Source organism: Typopeltis vanoorti, chromosome 7 (genome assembly GCF_054136105.1).
Source record: "Typopeltis vanoorti isolate ZY-2024b chromosome 7, IOZ_Tvanoo_1.0, whole genome shotgun sequence".
Lineage (NCBI taxonomy): Eukaryota > Metazoa > Arthropoda > Arachnida > Uropygi > Thelyphonidae > Typopeltis > Typopeltis vanoorti.
Window position 1 is genome coordinate 105,116,067 of NC_143555.1, and position 27,902 is coordinate 105,143,968.

At 35.1% G+C, this 27,902-nt stretch overlaps 1 protein-coding gene across 1 annotated transcript in view; it reads right to left on the reverse strand.

Annotated features, from left to right (window-relative positions):
• LOC150104937 (uncharacterized) overlaps positions 1-27,902 on the reverse strand; it is a 352,647-nt gene that overhangs the window by 143,448 nt on the left and 181,297 nt on the right. Inside the window, exons 7-8 of the mRNA XM_090395091.1 lie at positions 26,057-26,209; positions 11,685-11,765 (exon numbers count right to left, since the gene is read on the reverse strand). Of these exons, the coding sequence (XP_090251217.1) occupies positions 11,685-11,765; positions 26,057-26,209 (234 nt within the window). The remainder of the gene's footprint in view (positions 1-11,684; positions 11,766-26,056; positions 26,210-27,902) is intronic.

Below are 27,902 nucleotides of genomic sequence, written 5' to 3' on the forward strand. Positions count from 1 at the left end.
TGACTATCCGGGAGGTTGCAGCTTAAGTTGTTATTTAGATGAACAGGATTGAAGATGATTTCTCTCGATTCCACAATTTTTCTCTCTATTTCGTCACTGCAACGGAAGATGTTTGTAGATTTTTCCCAGCAGACTTTGTGACTTTGGTTATTATCATTAGGATTTGCCGAGAAGAGGATATGACTTGATAATGCACTTGCTCGCTGTCTCTTGTAAGTAATGTCTCTCATGTGTTCTTCCATACGCATTTCGACAGATTTGTCTGTCTGCCCGAAATAAGGAATATCGCAGTCACATAATATTTTATATACGCCAGGGTATTTGAGTTGTTGATGACAAGGTTTTGGGTGGCTAATTAAGGAACGGATCTTTGGAAGTGGAGTGAACAAGGTTCTGATATTGTATTTTTTTAGAACTTTTCAAGCTCAGCAGTAAACTTAATACTTTGATGTCGGCTATTGAGATGTTCGAGGAAAACCATAAGGGATTCATGTCCATGGCTCCAAACAATGAAGACATCATCCACATAACGTTTCCAAACTTTAGGTGTTAAAATAAAGGAAGAGATAGCCTTAGTTTCATGGTCATGGACTGGCTATGGGTAATCCTTTATCTCCTGTTCTTGCAAATATTTACTTAGAAGATTTTGAAACTAAGGCTATCTCTTCCTTTATTTTAACACCTAAAGTTTGGAAACGTTATGTGGATGATGTCTTCATTGTTTGGAGCCATGGACATGAATCCCTTATGGTTTTCCTCCAACATCTCAATAGCCGACATCAAAGTATGTTTACTGCTGAGCTTGAAACGGATAATTCCTTGCCTTTTCTTGATGTCAAACTGACTCGCTCTTCTGCTGGTAAACTAAAAATATCGATATATAGAAAACCCACACATACCAACAGATATCTGCACAGTCAATCTCATCATTTCCCTCCTCATAAGCTTGGAATAATTTCCACCTTGGGACATAGAGCCCGTTCTCTTCTTGATGATCCAAATGAACTGCTTACAGAAATAAACCATCTGAAAACTTCTTTCGAAGTTAATGGATATTCCAAGAAAATCATTAACAAATTCCTTCTTAATCCTCCCAGACATCACTCAGAAGAAACAAATAGATTCAAAAGCAATATAACTATTCCTTACATAAGTACTGTTTCACATAAATTAGCAAAAGTTCTAAAAAAATACAATATCAGAACCTTGTTCACTCCACTTCCAAAGATCCGTTCCTTAATTAGCCACCCAAAACCTTGTCATCATCAACTCAAATACCATGGCGTATATAAAATATTATGTGACTGCGATATTCCTTATTTCGGGCAGACAGACAAATCTGTCGAAATGCGTATGGAAGAACACATGAGAGACATTACTTACAAGAGACAGCGAGCAAGTGCATTATCAAGTCATATCCTCTTCTCGGCAAATCCTAATGATAATAACCAAAGTCACAAAGTCTGCTGGGAAAAATCTACAAACATCTTCCGTTGCAGTGACGAAATAGAGAGAAAAATTGTGGAATCGAGAGAAATCATCTTCAATCCTGTTCATCTAAATAACAACTTAAGCTACAACCTCCCGGATAGTCATTCAGCTGTAATCATGTACTGGCGTTCACGTGATGCAGCAAGCAGGCACTCTCCCAACAATGCAACAAATGAAAGAACAGCTTCAAATACAACTACAACGTTTTAATGCTAATTATGTATAAAGACTGTCTATGATGTTCATAGTCTTTTAACCCTCAATGTTTAGTGTTTTTTCTTTTATAATGTCACCTGAAGACGGCTGTTACAGGCCGAAACTAGTAGTGTGTTTATATTAAAACCTTTTTAATTAAATCTCGGTTCTAGTCATTCAATATTTTTCATAAAACTATGTATGTTAACCGAGTCAATGATCATTCTGTCATATATATATATATATATATATTTTTTTTTTTTCTTGTAGGATGCACATTACGATAATATCCAGTGCGTAACCACCGTAGATATGTTGAAAATATAATATGAAGGATATCATATACAGAATGATTCAAAATTTATGCTTATTTTGAAGAATTTCTAATCCTTACGCCCCTCCCCCCTCCTTATTCTCTCCTGCAATTCAATTACATAACCACTCTAAATTTCTACAGGTTTGAAAAAGTTTACAGATAGTATTCAAAATCTATTACTTCATTTTACCATTTTGACAAAAGAAATAAGAGAATAATATTGTTGTACCGTGAAGATTCTAATTCTGTAATCTTTCTTTGCCATCTAAAATCAGCTGTTCTACTGTCTGCTGAAATTATTTGAAATTTTAGAAACACTATGCTATATTTTCAACGTGTAAAACTGCTTATATGCATACCACACAAAAGAAAGTTCAGATTTTTGTTTCTTTTTCTTAAAATAATCTAAATATTTTTACTTCTACTTCTGATGCTGGTTGCTATTTCTGAAGTAATCTACGTCTTAGAAATACTATGGCTTAGAAATATTTGATAGTAATCCTCTTAGCTGGAGGAAAAGGGTAAAGGCTTAGATTACTTTGGGTGCTATTGAGAAAGAAAAGAGAGGACACTAGCCAGAAGGGACACTAAAGTGCCTCAAGCTGTAGTGCGAATTAGATCAAGAATGTCGTGTTTTGTTTTCAATTGTTGATTAGTAGACATCTTAACATAGAAATAAATATAGACATTTCTTTCACAGGCTGATACAGTATTTATGCTAAAAATAAGTTCTTAATTTGTAATGATCAGTTTCATTTTTATTATCGAAAAGTTATAAATTATTTCTTTCAATTATCTTGAAAAAGAAGATTTGAATTGTTTTTGAAAGAAAAGGAACATATGCATAATCTTATTTTTTGGTGGGGAGGGGCGGTTATAGACTTATTCAAACTGCAGATATTTCAGATAATTTATTTTATAAATCGTTCGCAAACAACTGTTACAAACGTAAATCGCTTGGGGAAACATGTCCATTCATTTTAGTGTAAATAGTAGCAAAGGTTTAGCTACTTCAACAATGCCATGTATCTAAACTGGAAGAAAAAAAATATTTATACATGAGTAATAACATTTATACAAGAGTAATAACATCTGCTGATGTTCTAACATCAGCAGATATAAATCTGCTGATGCTAGAATTCTTACATAAATAATTTTTTCTGACATATCTCTATTAGTTATAATGTCAATCTACAGATTTTTGCCCTCTTGTATTCTACCATCTTATGGGCAGCGATTTCTTCTTTGTACTACAAGAAAAAAAAATCAGATAACACAAGAAAAATATGTAATATTTTCTTTTTCATTGGGTGAATTTACAATTCACTCAATGTCCTTTCTTTGTGTCCTTTGGAAGGAAAGTGTAAATGATTATTTTCTTACTATTTTTGCCATTATAACATCTGATACAATTAGTATATCTGAAGTAGCAGAAAATATATGCATATCAATTTAAATCATAACCTTTAATTTCATTTTGTAATGACCAATTATACAGGGAAACCAAGAAGATTACAATATACAGAAAATAAAGAAAAAAAATTAGTGAATTTAATTTTATTCTCTATAAAACAGAGTCGCTCAAGCAGGTCCTTCAGGAAATCTGTGAAGTATTCTTCGAAACATGATTTTGAACAAAAATATAACATAATCTTGAACCTCCGCAGCCTGTTTTTTTCAAAAATAATTCAAATATTTCAAATAATTATTGTGAATTAATTTTTTTCGAGAACAAAAAAAAATGTTTTGTGGAGTAAGCGATTAGAAAAAATTAGCAAAAAAATAAAAATAAATAAAAATGAAATTAGTGTTCCAAGGTAAGGCAATATTTAAATGAAGAAACTATGCAAGAACCTTTATTTTGTCCAGGCATTAAAATTGCTTTCTACAATAAAAAGAGAAAATAAAAACAATTTCTATATTTTTAGTTTATCCAATATAACTCAGATTCAGTTACCCAGCATAGAACGAGGAACTGCATTCCTTGTTATAGACAACAGAGATGCAGCTATGAGCGTGAGATAATCCGATTAACTGTTCTCTTCAGCGGGAGGGTTTATCACACCTTCTAATGGACATGCTGGCCGAATTGCACTTCTTATAACTTCAACAGATAGAATGCACCTTCAACCGATAGCATCCATCTTATCCAGATTTATCTGGACGTCTATAGACGTCCTGACCGGTAGAGGGGGGGGGGGGGTAAACGAGGAGGAACTGGTACAATTAATAGATGACGTCGAACCAAATGGCGGGGAAAGTTCTGCCAAAGATTATGATTGTGATGAGTCCGTTAAAGAATTCAGTTTAAAGAAATTAGCAATGGGATTAGACTTGGCAAGAAAGTTATTTTGTGGATAATGATCTCTCAATGGAGCTTTCCAGAAAATTTACGAGACAATTGGATATTTGTTTAGTTCCGTATTATGAACTTAATAAAAAATTGTAGCATAGTGGTAAGCAAGGTCTTATTACAGACTTCTTGAATTGATAACTAAACCAGCCGAAGTATGCAATAAGAACTATTGCATATATAAATAAAGAACATCTACGAAGTATACGTACAATTTATAATTTTTTACTATGTATTTGTTGCATAGTTTATGTTTTCTTAACTTACATGAATTATCTGAATATGTCATTGTTTATATAATTTTAAAAAAAAAAAAGTATATTAGTATTATACACACTAAGAAAAGTGATCAGAACTTTATCCACCTTTACCAAGAGTTGCCTCGACTGGCACTACCAAGAGTTGTCTTGGACTTGCACTACTTGCAGGCGCAAACTTGACTTTCTTGTCCGTTTGCTTACTTGGGAAATATGATTAAAACCAAGTTTATATAAAATTATTTGGTATCTTGATTACATAATATACCCAAGTTAAAAAACGTTATATATATATATATAGTTCTGTAGTACGCAAGTTTACATTACTGAAATACATGAACTTAATTAAGAAAGGAATATTAGCCACATTTTTTTACATAGAGAAAGCAAAGCATTCACTATGAAATTTCTTCCCGTACCATGATGCACGGATGTCAAAAATAGACTGGACGTATAAATGCTTGTAATCTTTTTTTTTTTTTACTAAATTTAAAAAATTAAAATAAACACCGATATTTCTTAGGCAACCAAAACGAAACGAGAGAGAGTGCTCACTATGAAATAGTAAATTGACGGAAAGAAGATTAAACATCGATATCGCTCTACCTAAGTAAACTTAAAGAGACCACACATAAAAATCAGAATTAAATTAGTTGGGATGTCTTTCTAAATATAAAAAATGAATTCATTTACGGCGACATACCATTTTTGCAGAAAATGTGATATTTTCAGCTATTTTGCCTAGTTAAAGTTATGTTTGCAGCTTAGCATCATTCTACATGTCTAGAATGAGTGATATCTAGTGTTAAGGGAAAAAACAATAAATTGATCATTTCGACTGACTGCACAGGAGCCCTAAACTATCGCGAGAAAGTGCAGTTTCTGTGGACATCTGACCTACGGTTCAAATCTTTGAACGATAGTTGTTTCAGATGTCGAATAAACTGTAGATTACTAAGTGTGTGTGTGTGTGTGTGTGTGTGTGTGTGGTGTTTTCGTTTTCTTCCCAACAGTAGCCCTACCAGGAGGTTATTTATTGTTTATCGTATGGCAATCTACATAAAGTTATAAAAGTACATTTACAAAAATGGGTACAGATATGTAAAAAGTAAAATAAAAAAAACTGTAAATGATAAATAATTACAGTAGAACAGGCAGTTGCACGTTTGACGGACAAAGCACTTATAAGTTAAGATCATGTTCTCTGATCCAGTCTATAGAAGGCGGTGTCGCCTCTAGGAAGTCGCTCCTTTGACCCGTATATGCGCGAAGACTGCACTCAATGCAAATATGATGGATTGATTGGTTCGGGTATCCACAGTCACACTCCGGTGAGGGAATTTTCCTTCACTTGTACAGAAAGCTTGCACATCTTCTATTGCGTACGAATCCTGTTCAGTGTTATCCATATTTTTCCAATTCCACACCCGGGATACAGGGGCACGCCGGTCATATGTGCAATGTGTGCGACGCACACAGGCGCCAGGATAGTAAAGGCGCCAAAGAGGAGGAAATACTTTAAAAAAAAAAACGTTTTTTTCAAGTGATTTTTTTATTGGAGAGGAGGATAGGGGCGCCAACTAAAGTTTTGCACACAGGTGCCAGACACTACTGGCGCGCCCCTGCCGGGATGTTGCGGCAGCAACTATCAAACTAAATTTTGAGTTGGGCATTAGTATTTATGCTCCACACTCGTTTCCATTAATTTTTAGTATTTTAATTAATCATTCTCAGATGTCTATCTTCACGAAGAGGGGGCTTTCTTGATTTCAATCTGTTAAGCTATAGTTCTGATATGTCATTATGTATAATGACATATCAGAATTATATAACTAAATAATAACTAATAAAAAGTAATATACTAATAAAGCATATTAAGAAAAGTGATCAGATCTTTATCCACCTTTACCACGCGTTGCGTCGACTGGCATTACCAAGAGTAGCCTTGGTAAGGCGCAAACTTGACTTTCTTGTCTGTTTGCTTACTTGGGAAATAGGATTAAAACCAAGTTAATATAAAATAACTTGGTATTTTGAATATATATATATATATATATATATATCTTCTTTCTTAGCATAAACTTTCATTTCCTGATAACATGATCAGGAAATGAAACTGTCTACCGGCAATTTATTCTTACAATTCATTTGTAAATATATAGGCTGTGTATTTTTTAATGCCTGGAAAAGAAACTTTTTTTTTCCTGGAATCATTCATTCATTATTTGGTGCCACAAGTAAACATGTGGAGAGCAATTAACTTTTCTTAACAATTAACTAGAATCTACACAACTCTTAGTGACTGATCTACAGGGCCGTTCCGTGGGTTTGCGCCGCCTTAGTGCAAAATTTTTGTGACCCCCCCCCCTTTAAAAATTAAAAGATCCCGAAGTACAATAACACGTTTTGAATCATTTTATTATACTGCACATTAAGAGGAAATCTCTCTCTCTCTCTCTCTCTGTAAAAAATATAGTTATTGATCCTTTTTCATTAACGTATGAATTTTTATTAGCTAATGCTGCTATTTAGAATTTATGATCAGAAATGCTGAAGCCTAGATTAATATCATGGCTTTTAAGACGTCATTAAAAGATTTTTTTTTTTAAGGGGAAGGGGCAGAAAAATATGCTACTGCACATGGCGACAAAATTTCTAGGGTTGGCCATGGGGCGCCAGTCCTGGTGAATATGGTGTTTGAGGTAGATATTGAAATCCCAAGTCGTATATTGTCTGTTGGATTTCATAAGCAGGTGCATTGTCCTGCAAAAGCAACACGCCTCTGCTTAGTTTCTCGAACCAATTTTCCTTCAGTACCTCCTTCAATTCCTTCAGAGTTGCTGTAACACTTTCACCTTTCTTGAGGTAAGGTAAGGATTACACCATCCATATCCTAAAAGACAATGGCAAGAACTTTCCCTGCTGACTGTTTTGTTCGAAACTTCTTCGGCCCTGGAGAACCTTTGTGTCTCCACTCCATTGACTGTTGTTTGTTCTCTGGGTCATAGTGACGAAGCCATGTTTCATCAACGGTTAGAATATGAGCTAAAAAATTTCACAAGGATGAAATCCCTTTATGAAATGTTCTTTTAACATCTCAACTATACCCGCCTCAGTGGATATCATTCACTGCAACCAGTATGCCCCGCCAAAAAATCCCTTTCCGAACGAAGTAGGATAAATAGTAGTTATAAATAGTAGGATAATAAAAAGATATATAACTCTCAAAATAATCCAAAACAAACAAAAAAAAATTGCACACACATCTTCGCCCCCACACGCCTTATAATTCATTTTTCGGTGAACTGTATTTTCGATGAATTGTTGTTTTTCGATCAATTGCGTTTCGATGAATTGTCTTTTCGATTAACTGCTCATCAGTGAATTGCTTTTTCGGGGAATTGTCTTTCAACGAATTGCTTTTTCAATTAATTGTTGTTCGATAAACTGATTTTCGATGTATTGTTTATTCGATGAATTGCTTTTTCGATGAATTGTTGTTCGATGAATTGCCTTCGATGAATTGTCTTTCGGTAAACTGTTTTTCGATGAACTCTCCGGATACCGTAATGAGGTCCTGGACTGTTGTGAGGCTGACATTTCTTGACCTCATCCAACGTTCCAGTTCATCCCACATATGTTCAATAGGGTTGAGATCAGGACTCTGTGGAGGCCAGTCAAGTGTGGACTAATGTCTACAAACCACACAGTTACAATAGCAGCCTTACGACACAGTGCATTGGCTTGCTAAAAGAGACGATGGTTGGTTCAGTAGAAATGCCACAGAGTAAGAAGCATTGCATTGTATAGAATGTTCAGATACCTCTTAGAGTTCAATGTTCATGGTACCACAAACAGAGGTCTGAGGCCAAACCAGAAAAAAGGACCATACCATCACACTATCACCTCTACATTTCATAGTTGGGGTTACACACTTTGTTAAGAGACATTCACCAGGCATCCACCACACCCATGTCTATCCATCTGCTCGGCAGAGGGTGTAGTGTGATTCACTGCTCCATAACATACCTTTCCAAACTTCCACATCCCACTGTATGTGCTCTATGTACCACTGAAGATGACACTGCATGTTGGTTTGGGTAATGTGGGTCTTGCATATTGCAATCCTACAATGGAAACCCATGTTGTGATCATCGGCTTTGAATATTTTTGTGCAGATTCATGTTCCAGTTGATGCCCAGAGCTTCACATTCAACATATCAGTCAACGAATGGCAGTTTTTACATATTATCCTTCATAGCACCCTACAGTCACGTTTGGAGAGTGTGGCGGGTCATCCACTGTGGATAGTACTTGCAGTTAACTCCCTGCACTTTGATCTCAGTATGGTATCACTGATCTGACCTGGGATGGCCTAATTTGTCAAAAGTTTGCCCATATTATCCCATAATGCAATGCACATATACTTACGGACATGTCAGTGATAAGGTACGATACCTTTTGGCCACTTGTATATGGAAATATGATTTTTACATTACTTCAACTTTGATATCACTTCTGGGTCTGGCTCCCACTGATGAGACCTCAATAAAGGTCTGTGTAGTGGCCCTTTCCCAGCAGTATTCATGTCTATAAAGATATGTGCATTGCATTATAGTAAGGCAATCGATGTGAGGTCATTAGCCTCTATATACAAGTAACCTAGTCATGAAGTGACTTCACACACAAACTTAGTTTGTCACTTGGATAAAGGATGAAACCAAGAATATAATAGTTCAAGAGATAGATTCTGGTATTGAGACCACATGTTTATACATATGAACAGGATACGTGAAAACCTGACAAGTTTCGTAAGTCGTATGACTTACATCATCAGGGGCACTGGTGTATAAAAAAAAGTTAAGCACAACTAACAAAGATTAAATTCATAGTCCATTAGATGTTCTTGTAGTTATAAACTATCCTACTATGGCCAAACATATACATTTACAAAGACTATATACATTTCCATCACTATAGCTACGCAGCTTGCTGACTATGCCAGAAGAAAGCCACTCTACTCCAGTGGCATAGCTAGGGGGTGCAGAGGGGCGGTCCGCCCCGGGCGGCACTTTTCACGTGAGAAACAATTTTATTTTTCGACGCTTCTTCTATTTATGTTAACTTAGTAATTTTATTATTTAATTAATAATTAGTTTTCAACAACTACACTTACAACTAAAATAAACATAAACATAGTGTTTTAATTTCTTTCCCTATGTCGTTTCGACTTTTTGTAATATTTTTGGTGTGTATTGAGAGGGGCAGCAAACTCAGGGATCGCCCTGGGTGGCAAAAGCCATAGCTATGCACTGCTCTACTCCATCATAGCAAATATAAATACGAAAGACTTTTTGCTGAATCTACTTCAGGCTTAAGAAATTATCCTAACCTCAACAAATTTAGATGCATGAAACTGCCCAAAATATGGGAAGCTCTCATCCTCCATACTTCAGCTCAAGAGCCCGGATGCCAAATATAGCCCACTAGGGCACTATTTTGGATTTGAGACATACTCTCAGTTGAATGCTTCAGCTTCATTACTTAGTGTAGTGCCTGCATGCATAAATCTTATTATATTTTGTTTTCTGATGATGGCCATTTGACTTTGCCAAAATATAGGAAGCTGCGATTGATTAATTTAGTTAATATATTAGTCTATGTTATAATTTCCTTAAAAAATTATATTATATAAAGATTATATGTTATGGTGGATATCTGTTTTTCTTCAGACATTTCTTCGACAATGTTCTTCAGTACTTAGTACTTTTGCCAATGCTCTTTATTTTCTTTCTATCTTAATCCTTCCTCTTCTACTTTTTTTTCAGTGTCGAAGTTTCTTATTCTTGCAACCACAACCATCTTGAGGATAAGGTGGTTGGCCCTATGCTTCCTGGTGTGTGTGGGTGTGTGTCCTATATCTGTAAATGTGTATGTTCACAGGGCCAGTTCGCCTGTTCTGGGAGGACGAATAACCTAAGTTTCCAGATGAAAAGATCCCCCTCCCCCATATGAGACTGGCTAACTCACCTTTCGTCAAAACAGACCAGTTAAAGTTCAAGTTCCTCACGTCACTGACAGGAATTGAACCCTGGTCTTTCCAACCAAAGGGCTTTGTCTATAATGACTGAGCTACGAAGACTCCAATGCTCTTTCTACTATTCATAAATTACCTTCTTTCACTAACCTCAAATTCTATCCATATGATTACTGATGACAGTAATCTCCATTCCTCTTTTCATTTGACAAACCTTGCAATGCTCATATAACCATAATCATCCTTAAACACTTATCTCCTTGCCATATAGAAGGAGAAAGGGTCATGACAACTCTGTCAACTTCCAAACCACTAAAGCACAATTCTGTCTTATTTCACAAAATAAAGATCACACTTCATCGCTCATCATGTGAAATCAGATATCTCTTCCTGTAATGATTTACACCTCAAGCTTTTGCTGGCATAAACATACATAGCCTCCACTACATCCAAAAAAACTGTCTTTTTCTACTGAAGATATTATTTCTCACCTATACAACTCCTAATACTGTATAAATTGCAAATCCATCTGCAACCCTAGGATACTGTTCTTACATATGGCACCAAAAACTATCTAAAAATTTTTGCCTTTTTTACAGGTACTTTTTCATGGGCATTGTTCCATTGAATTGACTGCCACCATTCTTCCATTTTCCTTAAACCTGTAAATACACGAGGAGCTGCTTATCAATACCTACAAAGAACTATGAAGCAAATTCTCATTCATCTCTTTCATTAACCCCCCCCACCCTCACACCATCCCACTCACAGTTTTCCTTAAAGAATAACTTCATTTCTTCAAATAATTCCAGTTGTCCAAACAACATATCAACAGATTCACTTTTGATTCTTGACCATCTGCCCACACACAGCACTGATATGCTATATGTTTTGCAACTTTTCATCAGGATGAATATTAAAAAAAAACTGAAAAAAAAAACACAAATAATTATGTCTGCAGTTCACATCTGAGAGATGCTAAACTTCGCTTTTTTTTTGTAAAATGATTATTAAAATAATTATTCCAGGTATTACCTGAATATCTCTGTCAATCACCCAATTCATTTCAAAATCATCATCATCCTCACCAAAAGGATTCACAAGTGTTTCAGCCACCTAAAAGAAAGAAATTTATGGAAAAGATACATTACTATGAATAGATCAAAGTGTACATGTACATAAATATGTTTCAACTCTTACTTGGAGAACTTATAGGGACCACTGGAATGATTTGTTTTACCAGATAGTTTGCTTTAGTGAATAATTCTGTAGACTAGCACTATGCCTATAGGACTTTGTTGAGACTTTTTGAGAGATATTCTATTTTGGGTGAGTTTGTTATAATGGTGTTTATTATAGTGGGAGTCAACTGTATTTTAGTCAACTATGAATTATTCTGGAATAAATAGTGAAAGAAATTAATCCAAATCTCAAAATAAATTTACAAAATACAGCATAATATTTGCTCTTTTTATATTAAGTAGTAAACTTTTTATGAACATCTATATATTTATACTAGTTTCCAATCTTTTATATTACAGACTTTATTTTAAAGATCTGGAATTAGACACCTTGAGATACCACCTGGCCTGTGAGAATGTCGATGGCCATTGCTAATCTGTCTGGGTCATATAATGAGCATGCATAATTAAAAAAAAAAATACTGTGTTGAGCGAATAACCCCATGGCTGCAAGAGTTGAAGGAGAAGAATGCATTTGCATTGCAAAGTAACTATTGGGCCATGAGAGGATAAAAGGCATTTTAAATGGCGTATACTCATATTATTTTTGAATAGATGGAGGCTGTAGTCCTCGGAGAATACTGAATGCAGAAGACTGTTCCAGAGGGTAGAAGTGGAACGTAATGAAAGAGGAGAAGTTCACTACTTGAAGTTGACCTATCAATAAGTGTTGACTAGTGTTCAAGTTTTTGAGGAAAGTGATAGAAGTTGGTTCAATAGAACAGCACCCATGGAAGTACTGAATGAAAATGAATAAGTCAAAAACAGGGCATTTGTGAAAAAGCATCTGGAATGAGCATATGAGCAGGAGGAGAATTAAATTAATTAATTATACTGAATAGCATCAGGAATTTTTGTGGTATACTACCTATAATGTGAAAGAAATTATTCTCACATTATATGACCGATTTGTAATGTACATAAGGTCAGCAGTTGTACAAATGAGAGGTAGTATCTTGGGAAAAGTGGGATATCACGAGAGTAAAAGGATATCAGTGTGATAAGCTTGTACTAGGAAAGACTGAAAGTGTAGGTCAGCTGAACAAGAAAAACCTCATCGTGTCTAGAGATCTGAGTATTATAAAAGGTGAAGTGAGGTCCTTCTTATGAGAAAGAAGACAGGACTAAATTTTGGGAGCATGGGCAAATTAGCCAAAAATTGCTGGCATTAGCAAGATCTGATTGACATCATCATCATCATCTGTTCACTGGACATCCACAGATGCCATATGGTCATTCTGATGCTCGGTGACCATACTCCTGTGACCTCACTACGTAGTCCTATTGTATGCTTTTCTAGAGGTTTCAACTCTGAAAAAATCAGTCACTTCACACACCATCCATCTCATTGATGGTCTAGTCTACCCATTTCTCTTTTTCCAGGAAAGGAACATTATCTTCTATTACTGTTCTGAGAAGTCCTTCTTCCATCCTTTCAATGTGTATAAAGTATTTTTACTTTCTTCTGTCAATATCCTTAAGGAACCTTAAAGTTCTACTTATCTTTTCTAACACCCATTCAATTGTACACCTTTCAGTATATGATATCCTAAACAGCCTCCTAACGCCACATTTCAAAAGCAGCTATCATTTTCTTATCTGATTTCCTTAGATTCAAAGTCTCACATCCATAAGTCACTTTTGGAAAAACAACTGCATCCAAAATCCTCAACTTTGTTCGCGTGGAGATAAATCCATCCTTCCAGATTTGAGAGACGTCTCCAACTGTTGTTACATGGGTAGTCTGAAAAGTTCTCGGCCTCAACCATAAACGGCAACACTATTGGCAAGATTTTTTTTTTCTAAGCTAGTACATCTGTCATCAGCATCAATGTGAAATTGCAAGTCATTCTATCAAGTAGTTTTTTTTATACAAATGTCGGAAGCCAAAGTGTTGTCTGTATCCCTTGAAATGGATAAAATTGAGTATCATGCGGTTATAAAATACTTTGTAAAAGAAGGTTTAACACCAAAAGAAATTCATTCAAAGTTCATATAAATTTAAGGCATTTTTCTCCTTCGTTTTCAACAATTAAGAAATGAGCTGCCGAGTTTAAACACGACCGTACCAGCCTTGAAGATGATCCACATGAAAAAGTGTAACAACATCAGAAATCATTGATCAGTGCATGTTATGGTATTGGATGACTTGTGAGTCAAAGTGCATGAAATTGCTGAGACTATAGGCATTTCAAAAGAATGTGTAGGATACAACTGAATTTTGTGCATCGATTTATTATTATGGATGAGACTTAGATTCACCAGTACACACCAGAATTCAAACAGCAGTCAAAACAGTGGACAGAAGCCGGTTCAGTGCCAAAGAAGACAAGGTCTTCTTTGGCACTGAACTGTGCCTGGTGTTTTGGGATGCTAAAGGCATTTTGTTTGTTAATTATCTTGAAAAGGGTAAAACAATAACCATGGAATATTATTCCGATCTTTTAACTAGACTAGACAAAAAAATTCATAAGAAAAGACCTGGCTTGCAGAAGAAAAAAATCATCTTTCATCAGAACAATGCACCTGCCCACAAAGGTGTTTTGGCAATGGGAAAATTAAGGGATCTGCACTGTGAATTGTTGGAACATCCACCCTATTCCCCAGATTTGGCTACCTCTGACTTCCATTTCTCCCCAAAACTAAAACTCTTCCTCGCTGGTCAGCATTTTTCTTCGAATCAAGAGGGGATTGCAGCTGTATAGGGGTATTTTGCAGATCTTACTGAGAACCTCTACAGGGACAGGATAATGGTGCTGGAGCATCGCTGGAATAAATGTATTAGTCTTAAGGGTTGAAAAATAAAAATAATTTTGAAATTATAAATTTGTTTTTTCATTATTAGGCCGAGAACTTTTCGGACCACCAAGTATATCCATTCCTAATTTTCTTCTGATATCTTCTGAACAGCAGTTCTTCACATTAATAATGGATTCCAGGTACTCAAAACTTGCTGACTTCATCATTTCTTTCCCCATTAAGGTACACTTGTTTCTCAAGAGCTTCCCTGTCTGTATTTCCTTTGAGAACCAGAATCTTTGTCTTGCTAGGATTGAGCTGAAGTCCTCTATTATTACTGATCTTGTTAACTTTATTAAGAATTTGTCCTGGTTCTCCTTGTCATTACAAAACAGTAACAGTATCATCAGTATACCTCAGATTACTGATCAATCTACCACCTATCCTAATTCCACTCTTGAGCTCATCCAATGCTTCATGCATGATGTCCTCAGCATAGATACTAGACAAATGAAGAGAAAGTAAACATCCTTGCCTAACTCCCTTTCCAACCTGAAGCCAATCACAGTTAATCCAACACTTGTTCTTACTGTGGCTTCTTGCTCCCCTGGCTTCTTACATGATGTAAAACTCCTATGAAATGATTTAAAGTTAGCTTAAGTTAGCTGTCAACCTGATTGTGTGTTGAGGAAAATCCAGTATTTTCATTACTTCCCACAGTTTCATATGCTGAACACAGTCAAAAGTTTTAGAGTAGTCTAAATTTGTTGTACTTTTCTATGATCTGTCTAAGGCAAAGGATCTGATCTCTGGTACCCTTACCTTTCCTAAAACCTGTATTGAATATGAAGGAAAATCCAGTATTTTCATTACTTCCCACAGTTTCATATGCTGAACACAGTCAAAAGCTTTAGAGTAGTCTAAATTTGTTGTACTTTTCTATGATCTGTCTAAGGCAAAGGATCTGATCTCTGGTACCCTTACCTTTCCTAAAACCTGCTTGTTCCTTGGGCATCTCTGCTTCAACTTTGGCCTCAATTCTTTTCTGATTGACAGAGGAGAATATATTTGTACATTAAATATATTATGATTATTATCACTTGACATGATTTCAATTATTTGGACACAAACTGGGAGGAGGAGGAGTAAAAAAAAGTGCATGGAAAGAAGGAAAAGGAATTTAAAGAAATATTGAAGGATAATTAGACAGCGCTAATGAGGGAGGGACTTGAAATTTAATAGAACTGAATATTGTGATAGCATCAGTTGGTGTAACCATCAATCAGATGGCTAGATATAGCCAATAACTTCATTATAATTGATTAATTGTTAATAAATTTCCTAATTCAGATGAGAATGCTATCATTTTTTATGTAGTTTTAATCATATGTCCTCTTGAATTTGTATCTGATATTTTTGAGTTCAATAATGTATGAAGAGTTTCCAAATACATGACAATCTGAGACAGATGACCAAACTGCAATTCTCTATTAGCTTAATCCTCAAACAAATATGAAGAATAATATGATAAAATCTCATGCCAGTTAAGACACTGCCTGGTGCTTATCTTTGATTCAATGGAATGAAATCAATGAAAAAATGACAGAGCAAGCAGAAGAATTACAAGATTAGCATATTCCATAAATGATGTTACCAAGATGAAAAAGATTAAAACAGGTGAAATACTTCTAAATTGTAAGATATGAGAGATTCAGCAACAGTGATCAAGACAGGATGGAATAGCTTTAGCATTTGACAATAAAACAAAGATAAAAGATAAAACAGAGCAAGCAGAAGAATTACAAGATTAGCATATTCCATAAATGGTGTTACCAAGATGAAAAAGATTAAAACAGGTGAAATACTTCTAAATTGTAAGATATGAGAGATTCAGCAACAGTGATCAAGACAGGATGGAATAGCTTTAGCATTTGACAATAAAACAAAAATAAACTTCTTGAATGACAAGGTAAGCAATTTCAAGTAAAGTGATATGAGCCAATTAACAAAATGGGAAATTGCATGATGAGATTTATTTGTGCCCTATGGTCTCCAAAAAAAATTATTTTAGTACAGAAGTAGTAGTAGTAGCAGATTTATTAAGTAGTAGTAGTAGCAGATTTATTAAGTGAATTAGAGAGTGCAGATGATGAAGCAAACCTGACAAGAGTTTGGGGATGAGCAACATCATTAAGAAGGAATTTCAAAAAAAAGTTGTAGAGGGTAAATAATTTGAAAGGTTATCAGCACAAGTATATGCAGTACAAAGTATAGGTAAGAAGGCTAAGAAGGTTGTTAAGGAAAGCCAAAGCTAATCATGAGAGGAAGCTGCTGATGAAACCAAAAGAAATCTAAATGAGTTTTTCATTGTGAGTAAAAAGAATAATTACTATGGAAGGATTACTTTAATGAGTGCTGTTGTGGTGGTGGAGGGGACAGAAGCAAACAAAATAGTTGAGTTATTGAGTGATTGCTTTGCAAGGGATGCACTGAGAAGCAACTGACTAATGTGAGAGCAAAGATAGAAGAGTAGGACATACTTAGGATATTATAGAACCTTAATGCAAATATAGTCATGGGATTAGATGGGATATTACCTTGGTTATTATGAGAATATGTAAAGGAATTGAGAGACCACACTGTTTAATTTAAGTCTCAGTTCTAGGAAAGAAACTATGGAGCGAAAAAGGACAAAATAGTTCCATTGTATAAAGGAGGTTCCAAAATAGAGGTAGTAGCAAATTATAGACTAATCAGTATATCAGGAGTGGTGGGTAGGGAATTGGAGAAGTTGGTAAAAGATAGAATTTGGGACTGGGTGGACAGGAATATGATACGTTACAGGGGACAACATGGTTTTTATGAAAGGTAGATATTGCCTTAGTAATCTGCTTTTTTTTTTTATCATATAGTGACAAATGAGTTAGATAAAGGAATGGTTACACAGTTGATAATTTGACAGAACACCACATGGAACTCTGTTATATAAACTGGACTATACAGGGATGGATATGAAGCTAGTGATTTGGATAAGGTGGCTGATGGACAAATGTCAAAGAGTAGTATATGGTGGAAAATAAATCCTGGAGAAGGCTGTGGCTAGTGGGATAACACAGGGCTCAGTACTTGGTCTGCTACTGTTTAATTGCAAATCATCAACACAAAAAATGATTTAAGAAGAAATATTGAGTTGTTTTCTGATTATACAAAGCAAGGAAGAGTGATAGTCAATGAACATAATGTAAAACTCCTACAAAATGACTTAAACAGACTGGCAGTATGGGCAAAGGATCGGCTATCAGTTGAAACATGAATAAGCATAAGGTCATATATACATACATACTCTTTGGGATGAAGGATCACAAGCTGTGTACCACACTGATGGAACTTGACTGCAGGAAATTGATAAGGCCAGAGATGAGTGTACAAAATAGCTGATGTTTATAAGTCATATTGCAAAAGTGGCCAAATAGCACATCTTGTTACTTGATTGTTGAAATACACACTGACAAGCAGGGAAAGGAAACTTCTTCATAAGGCTTTAGTAAGGCTACATCTGGACTAATATAGATCTGGTTATCTGAATTCCACAAGGATGAAAAAATCATGGAGAGGGTGATCAAGATCAGAAAAGAGTGATCAAGATTGTTTCAGGTATGCAGAATGCTGCCCTATCAGGAGAGATTAAATGTCTGTGGACTACAAATACTTGTAATGCAAAAATGAGAGGACACGATAGAAACATATAGGTTATTAAAGGAAGTATTATAGGATTCGTGGCAAAAACTTATTTTGAATACATGCCAAGAAGGGAAAGAACAATGGGTCACTCTTGGATCATGTTCACACAATTCTTCACAATTCATTGCTGGAAAATTCTTCACTGACAATTCATTGGGAGAAAATCCTTTGTAGAGAAAATTCTTCGTAGGGAAAATTTCTCATAGGAAAATTCTTTTGCCAGAAAACTGAAGTGATATTGTAATGATACACATACAATAAAAAAAAATGCAAAACAAAAAATAATTGAGAAAATATAGTTTTTTTTTCTGTATTTCTATATTGTTTTTAAATTAGATTTTATTTAGCTTTTTTTTTATAATATCTTTATTCTGCATAAAGTGAAATTAATATTTTTTATTTTACTAATCAGTGAATAAGGGCACCAAATTTAACACTGCTTATTTATATATAATTTTTTACTATTTTTCTCTACACTTAAGACATTCTTCCAATGTGATTTTTTTTAATGAACTAATTTAGAAGATGAGATGCACACATAGTAAAGAGATTTTGAAGGCCATTATTGTTTTACAGAGCTAGTTTAAAACTTATGTGCATCGCTAAGTAATTATATGACCCAATACTAGTATTTTATGAAACAAAAGAAATATTAAAACTGATATTTGATAATATTAAAAAAAAAATGCATAGGTGCATGCTCCCAGAGTGAAATACATAGTTAATTCTTTTGTGAGAAGATTTTATTTTACTAATCAGTGAATAAGGGCACCAAATTTAACACTGCTTATTTATATATAATTTTTTACTATTTTTCTCTACACTTAAGACATTCTTCCAATGTGATTTTTTGATATTTTATATTACACTCCATTTTTTTAACTGTTCACAAGAGCATTAATTAATGATGTACTTTTACTTTGGGAGCATGTACCTATAATTTTTTTTTCAGTCAAGAAGACACATATATCAATTTTATTATTATAATATTTTATTATATATATTAATTTATTTTATTATAATATTTTATTATATTATTATCTAGTGGTGCTGGTGGGTGATAGATGGTGTTGGTGTAGTTGCAGTACGTTGTACTTGGTGGATTGAGTGGTTGAGACAGAGAGTTATAGAGTAGGTGCCTTCTCTCGATGAGCCTTTGGACTCGTCGAGAGATAATAATATATTTAAAATTTTTTCGTTTTATGAAATACCAGTATTGGGATTAGGTAAAGACTAGTATGCAGCCACAGATGAAAGATTTGCCTTAAGCTTTAATTCATGAAAGGATTTAATTAATTTTACCCTCATTTTCTTTAATATAATTACTCAGAAATGCACTATGCAAATGGAGTCAGTTCCAAAATACAGGTGTCCTATAATTCAAATCAAATCATATTCTGAATTAGGTCACCAAAAATAAAAATAAAATCACATCTAGATGCATGTCACAAGTGCACAGAAAAATAGCGAAAGGTTACAAATATAAATAAATATTTTTAAATTTGGAACCATTACTCACTGATCAGTAAAATACAAAATTTTAATTTCGCTTTACACAGACTAAAAAAGATAATAATAATAAAGTAAATAAAACTTAATTTAATAAATAATACAGACATACAGAATGCAACTGGTTGTGGTACTGGAGAGAATGGTGAAAGTAGAATACAGAAATGGGCAGATAACAGCAGTATTCTCTGTGGTTATCAGCATGAGTTTATTAAAGGGAGATAATGTTTTAGTAACTTACTTATGTACTATAACAAATTCTTTGGATAGGGAGATGCGTATACAATGGTGTTCTTGGAGTTTGGAAAATCCTTTTGATAGACTGCACATGAAAAACTGTTGAATAAATTGAAACACATGGGATTGGATAACAGACTTCTGAGTTGGATCAGTGTCTGGCTGTCAGATAGGTATCAGAAAGTTGCATATGGGAATGCAACTTTCTGATACCTATCCTGAAATCCTGAAAGAGTAAGATCACTAGTGGTGTACTGCAGGGGTCAGTTTTGGGACCACTGTTGTTCAATTTGTATGTTAATGATATTGGGATGGGTTTAACTAGTAATATGCAGCTGTTTGCAGATGATGCAAAATTGGGAAGAGCAATGCAGAGTTAAGTGGATGTTATGGCCTTACAGGAGAACTTGGGTAGATTGCATGAATTGGAAGGTAAGTGGAACTATCAGTTCAATGTTGCAAAGTGTAAGGTTTTGAGATTTGGTAAGCAATGATGAGATGCAAAGTATACACTTGGTGGGGAAACTTTAAAGGAAGTACAGGAGATGAAAGATCTAGGAGTGATGATGGACAAGGACCTGGAATTCAGGGACCACATTGCACCAGATGTGAAGATGTCACATCAGATAATGGCAATGATGTGGAGGACCCTGATATGCAGAAATAAAGTGGTTATGATGCTATTGTATAAAGCCTTGATCAGGCCCCATATGAATTATTGTGCACGGTCGCCTGGTTTCATGGTTATCAGTATGTTGGAAGGGTACAAAAAAGATTCACTCTTTGGAATGTGGAGTACAAGGACAGATTGAGAGAATGCAAGTTGCAAAGCCTCGTGAACAGGAGGAAGGAGGGTATAATTGAGATGTAAGCTAGTCAGGGGTTGTTATCAGGTTGACATGGAAGAGATTTTTTATAGAATGGGAGAGGGGGGGGATAGAACAACAGACCCTCGTTGAAAACCATACAAAGAGGGTGTGTGCAGAGGAGTGGAGAGAAGCTTTTTTTCATTGAGAGTGGTTGGTGAGTGGAATGCATTGCTTGTGTGTGTGTGTGTGTGTGTGTGTGTGTGTGTGTGTGTGTGTGTGTGTGTGTGTGTGTGTGTGTGTGTGTTGTGAATGTAGACACATTGAATCAGTTTAAGGCATAGTTGGATGAGTATTGTGTGCAATGGAGAACAGATTATGATGATGATGATAATAATAACTATATTTTCTAAAATATTTCTTGTCTTACATTTGTTTTTCATATACGTGTGTATGATGATGCCTTATTTCAATTTTCTTGCAAAGATTTTTCTGCTGAAGAATTGTCTAAGATGAATTTATTATTATTATACAGGTATCTCTGAATGGAGTCAGAACACTCATTGTGGAAAATCTGTTATTCACACACACATACTAGCCATTATTTAAACAATACCTATCATACCGCTCATTAAACTCATTCACTGATAAAGCACATCTACCTCTGGCAACTCATTCCACCCACTCACCACCCTCTAACCAACAAACTAGTCCTAACCCTCTGCTAGCCACACTCTTACACAATTTCCATGGGTAACAACTCATTCTCTCCCTTCCTGCCATGTACTGAAAAAAAAGCCTTCAGTGTCAATCCTATAAAACCCCTTTTTAATAACTTTTATGCTTCTATCATGCCTCCTCTTTTTGCTTATCACCTAGTTTTTGATGCTCATAGACCTTCAATCTATTCTCATAAGGAAGTATTCTATAGACCTGAAACAATGATCAACAACAACAACTACATAATCTTATGTGCTGTTTTGGCTATCTTTCCAATATGCCTTATAGAATTCAGCTTTCTGTCTACAATCACCCCCAAAGTCCCTGGCCTCATCAGTTTCCTGCAATTCAGTTCTATCAGTATACTACACAGCTCATGATCTCTTCATCTCAAAGTGCATCACCTTACACTTGGTCACATTAAACTGATAGCCATTTATTTTTTGCATACTGCTAGTCTACTTAAGCCTTCCTACAAGATCACTACATCTTTCATTTAATATCACTCATCCTACTTTAGCATCATCAGCAAACAATTGAATATTTCCTGTCAAATATTTCCTAAAACATTAATGTACAAATTAAATTATGTAGAGTAATAGTTAATCAAGGCAATGTGGAGAGCTTGCAGGATGATTTAAATAGGCTGTCAGTATGGGCAAAAGATAATGGGTTTCAGTTTAATGTGAAGAAATGTAAAGTTACGCATTTTGGGATAAAAAGATTACAAGCTGTGTATCACACTGATGACATTTTACTCCATGAAATAGAGAAAGCTAGAGATTTAGAGGTAGTAGACAGAGTTAAAGTCTAGAGGACAGATTACTAAAGTAGCCCATAAGATTACTTGGCAATTGAAGAATGCACTAACAAGTATAGATAAAGGAAGTTGTTATTCCTCTTTATAAGGCCTTGATACATCCACATCTAGATTACTGTGCTCTAGTCTGGTCTCCTGGGTTTCTTGGGGATGTGGAAGTGGTGGAGAAGATTCAGAGGTGAATGACTAAGATGATGAGTTGTTTGTGGAATGTTCCCCATTGAGGGTGTGTAGATTGCAGAAATTGTCTGATAGGAGAAAAAGAGGGGATATGATAGAAACATTTCATTTGCTTAAAGGATTTATAGGATTGATGCAGGGAAAATGTTTTAGCACTTTGCAGGAGGGGTCAGAAAAAGGGGTCATCCCTGGAAGCTAAATAAAGGTGTGGTTAGTAGGGATGTGAGGACTAAATGTTTTGCTTGGAGAGTTGTGAATGAATGGAATGGGTTGCCAGAGTCAGTTGTGAGTGCTTTGTCTGTTAATGGGTTCACAGAGAGGTATGATAGATTGTGTGGATAGTTTTCCCCCTACAATGAGTTTTCGGACTCCAATGGAGGTGCCTGTACAACAACAATAATAATTATAATTATTATTATTATCAAATATTATGAAAACAATCATGTTATAATAAAACTTCAGTTTAATATAAGCTAAAATAATCACTCAACCTTTTGACCTTCATATCAGGGTCATCATCTGGAGCATAAGCATATATATATAAAGAATCAAGATACATTACAATCTACAGGGTATGCTAAAGTTACAATAATTTGGTCAACTGTTAAGACTACTGGTCTGACCTCTGGAGAAAAAAAAAACTTACTACATCAAAGCTATTGTCCTGTTATTTATTATTATGCAGTTGGTTACAAATCCTTAAGAGATATATTAAGCTAGAGAGTAACATGTGCTGACATAATTACTCATATAATTTAGAACAAAACAGTATAGATGGTGGTCAATAAGAGCTGAAATTATTGCTTAGAGTATTATTGGCTATGATCTATACTGTTTTAGGAATAGCAATAGTCAAATCCAAGACACTCAGGGTGTTATGAATGAGAATACAACCAATGCAATTACATGGGATATTGACTATCAAACAAGAGTGTGTGTAAGAGAATGGCAGTGTTCCTGACCAAGCTGTTTAAGTCTCAGCTCTCTGGCACGGCCCAACGGAGCAGCAAGAAGACAAAATAGTTATATAAATAAGACCGCAAACAGAGGTAGCAATTTTTGTAATTTTGGAATTATGGCCAATGCAACTAAGGCTATGAAGTCAGTATGTTATGTCAGTAAAATTGGGTGTGTTCCCTTGGCCAATTTACATGTTTTTTTATAGGATGAAAACTCATGTTTCAAGGAAGAAAAAACCTGCCACCTTTGTATGAGGACAACTAAGTAATCCTCGGTTCAAAATTCCTTATAAATGTTCTTCATATACCAGACAGAATTGGAACCAACCCAGGTTTTTAAACCAAAGGGGGTGAAGGTACTGGAAAACTTGGTTGGAGACAGCATTTAGGAATGGGTGGAGTAGGGCTTTGTGAAAGGTGTCTTGCCTCAATAATTTACTACTTTCAATAATGAAATTATATTCGAAATGGATAATGGAAAGAACTTGCAAAGGTAAAACAGATAATGCATGGATTGTTAAGTGAAATGGAGCAAATGGGAAAGGATATATGAAGCTGGCAAAACGGATAAAAGGTGGCTGAAGACATCAGAGGGGAGAATATGGTGAAGCAGAATCCAAGAGAAGACAATGACTAGTGGGGTGTGATGAGGCTCTGTAGACATATCCTGCAGGTGCAGATTTGGTTACTTGGGAATCAGGAAGTGGTGGAGAGAACAGAGATGAGAGACCAAGCTGGAGACAGGTCTGTGGAATGCTGCTTACGAGGATAGCTTGAGGGATGTGTGGTTGCAAAGTTTAGTTGGTAGGCAGAAAAGACAGGAAATGATAGAAACTTATAAAAGGGTTTCTATAAAATTGACACAAAGGAAATTTTTCAATACATGACAAATAGAGATCTAGGGATTTCCCATAGAAGTTGTGTAAAAGTAGTTAGCAAGGGTATGCAGCCTACATTTTTTGCAGGGAGAGTGCTGAGTGAGTGGAATGGGGTACCAGAATTAGTTGTGAGTGTCCTGACAGTGAATGAGTTTAAGAAGTGATATGTTAGGTTTTGTGTGTATAAAAGTTTGTATGCATCTTCCATGATTAGTCTCTGGACACCATGGAGATACCCATGATAATAATAATAATGATTTAAATAGATTGTTAGCATGAGCAAAGGATAATAGTTGTTTAATATGATGTTTAACATTTGTAACTTTGAAAATGATTTGAAATTGTGTGTTGCAGTGACCAAAATGGGCTGCATAAAACTGATGAGGCTAGAGATTTGGAAGTGATGATGGACAAGAAGTGGAAGTCAGAGAGGTATTACAGTAATGGGCAAATATCAAAGAATCACCTGGATATTGAAGAATACACTGACAAGTAGAGGCAGGGAGGCTATTATCTGTCTTTTTAAAGCTTTGATATAGCACAAATTTAGTCACCTGGATTTTTTAAGATGAGGAAGTGAAGAGGATGCAGAAGTATTTGCTCCCTATGAGGATAGGTTGAAGGTGTGTAGGTTACCAACTTTAGTTTATGGATGGAAAAGAGTCTTATTAAAGGAATTTAATAAGACTGATACAGAAGAAAGTTTTCAATACATAACAATAAAAAGGGAGAGAACAAGAGTTATTCCTACCCAGGGTGGTACTTATGCACAGGCACATGAGGCTCTAGCTGGGGGCCCCCCAAACAATTAAGGTCATTTTATGGGCCCAAACAGTGAGGGAGATGGGCCCTGGAGCACTCAGGCCATGCCCCACCTTGGGAAAAGTTTAACTATGATCCTGTTCCTACCAGCAAAAAACACTGTATAAGAACATGTTCAGAATGGGCATGAGGACCACAGTTTTTCTTGGAGATTGGTAATCACATGAAATGGGTTGTCAAGTGACAAATACAAGCGAATGAATTCAAGAAGAGATGCGATAAGTATTGTGTGAATAATCTTTAGTACAGATCTCCAGCAATCAGTCTTCAAATTCCATGGAGATGACCATATAATGATAAGAATATAGTGTTATAATACCATTAAGTACGTTTATGTAATCAACTAAAATGCTATTTGCTGTCACAGTTCCTTTTGCAATTCTCTTCTATTAGAGCTAAAGTAAGCATGCAGTTTTATTTCCTTTTTTTTTTTTTTTTACAAACCTCTATGAATGGTTTGAAATCCCCCCCCCCTCTCTCTCTGTATATTCTGCTTTCTCTAAGACTATTACAGCCCACCACCATAATTGTTTCCTTTCACCATGCTTTTTCTTATTTCTAATGATGTGAGTTTTGTTGTTTTGAGAAGTATTCCTCCAAATACACTGTCATCCAGTACCTCTCTAATTATTCAATGAATGCATGCTCTTTTTTTTTTTTTTTAAACCAAAGTTTAGACTTGATGAAATGCAAAAATGACCATTTGGTCACATATAATAGTAATGCAAATCACATTCACACACAAAAAAACTTACCTTCAACCATCCCATATAGAAAAAAAACTGAAGGAAGTTAAAGATCGGAATATATAAGTCAACTTCATATCCTGGATAACCTTGACTAGGATCGAGGTACTGTCTTCCCATTAAGGTGGACAAGAAAAATGTATAAACAACTAACGTGACAACCTGAAACAGATACGTGAAACTGAGTATTAATTATATAAATAATCTATTTATTATATTATTATTGAGAATCCAGAAAGATCTAAGGATTCACTGTGGAAGACTCACTCCTCCTTCCCCCAATTATTATGTTAATTTGTCACTACACTTATTAAAAAAGCAGTGAAAATAAGAAAAATGTTGCTTCTTTGTGTAAATGTAAATAAAATGATACACACTAGGCAAGTATTACTGTTAGTACCACTTTGTATACAATATTCGTTATGTAATGATGAGTAATAATATCTAAAAAAGCATTTCTTTTCTGAGTGTTACATGCAACTCAGAGGCAATACATTATAAATGTATATTATTATTTTGTAGCTAATTTTTGACCTTGGTTAGAAAGTAAATCATAAAATCTTTTACCCAAGCATAAGCCAAGTTTGCATATGAAGTAACTTCACAACTATGCTATTCAATGCAGAGGCTGTTGAATTCACATCAACTGCTTCAATAATCCATAATGAAGAGCACACTTCCTTTTGGACATACATTACTATTATTATTGCATGAGCACCTTCATGCAGTCCAAAGGGAACCAATTCTGACTCTGGCAACCAATTCTGTTCATTCACAACTCTCCAAGCAAAAATCTAGTATCCACACCTCTACTAACCACATCTTTATTCAACTTTCAGGGATGACCTCTTGTTCTGCCCCCCTCTTACTAAATCTATCTGAAACATTCCTTCCAACAATCCTATAAAACCTTTCTAACATATCCTCTCTTTTTTTCTTTTGCCTATATCAACTTCTGCAATTCACATATCCTCAATTTATATTCCACAGTTATCTCTGAATCCTCTCCACTACTTTTTCATCCCCAAAAAACCAAGAAAACCAGACCAGATCTGAGAACAGTAATCCATATGTGGACTTATCAAGGTCTTATAAAGATGAATAAAACTTCCTTATTCCTTCCTTAAGTGTGTTCTTCAATAGCCAAATAATCTTATAAGCTACATTAGCAACTTTAGCAATATGTCCTCTAAACTTCATCTCTCTGTCTACTACCAACCCTAAATACCTACATTCATCTATTTTCCCAGAGTACAGTTCCATCAAACTGATACACTTTTTATACCTGTGGTCACTTTTTTGATATCTGCCAGCAGCCACCCTCTTATCCACATAACCAGTATCATATCCATCTCCATTTGTTCTAATTTGCATAACAGAATTCCATGTTGTATTCTGTCGAATGCCATTGCTAAATACAGCAGAATCATCATCAAGCAATTTCCTTTATCCACATCAGCTGTCACTCTATCATTAAAAGTTAGTAAATTACTAAGACGTAACTAACCCTTCACAAAGATAAGCTGCATGTTATAAATTATCATACTGTTATCCACCCATTCTTGAATGGACAAAGTTTTTTGAGTACTTTTACCATCATTCCTCAGATATTGATTGTTCTATAATTTGCAATTGCAGTCTTAGAACCTCCCCTTGTGAAAGGGAATTATTTTGATATACAGATTGAATATAGATTAACAATAAGAAAGCAAGTGGAAGTAAAGAAAACGAGTTTCTTGCAATAATAAATTCCACGAGGAATACAAAGAACAAGCAAGGAGAGTGACTCAGTTGCTAAGGGTAACAAAAGTTCATTATAAGTTTTTGAAAGATAACTACCTCTGGCAGTATGTAA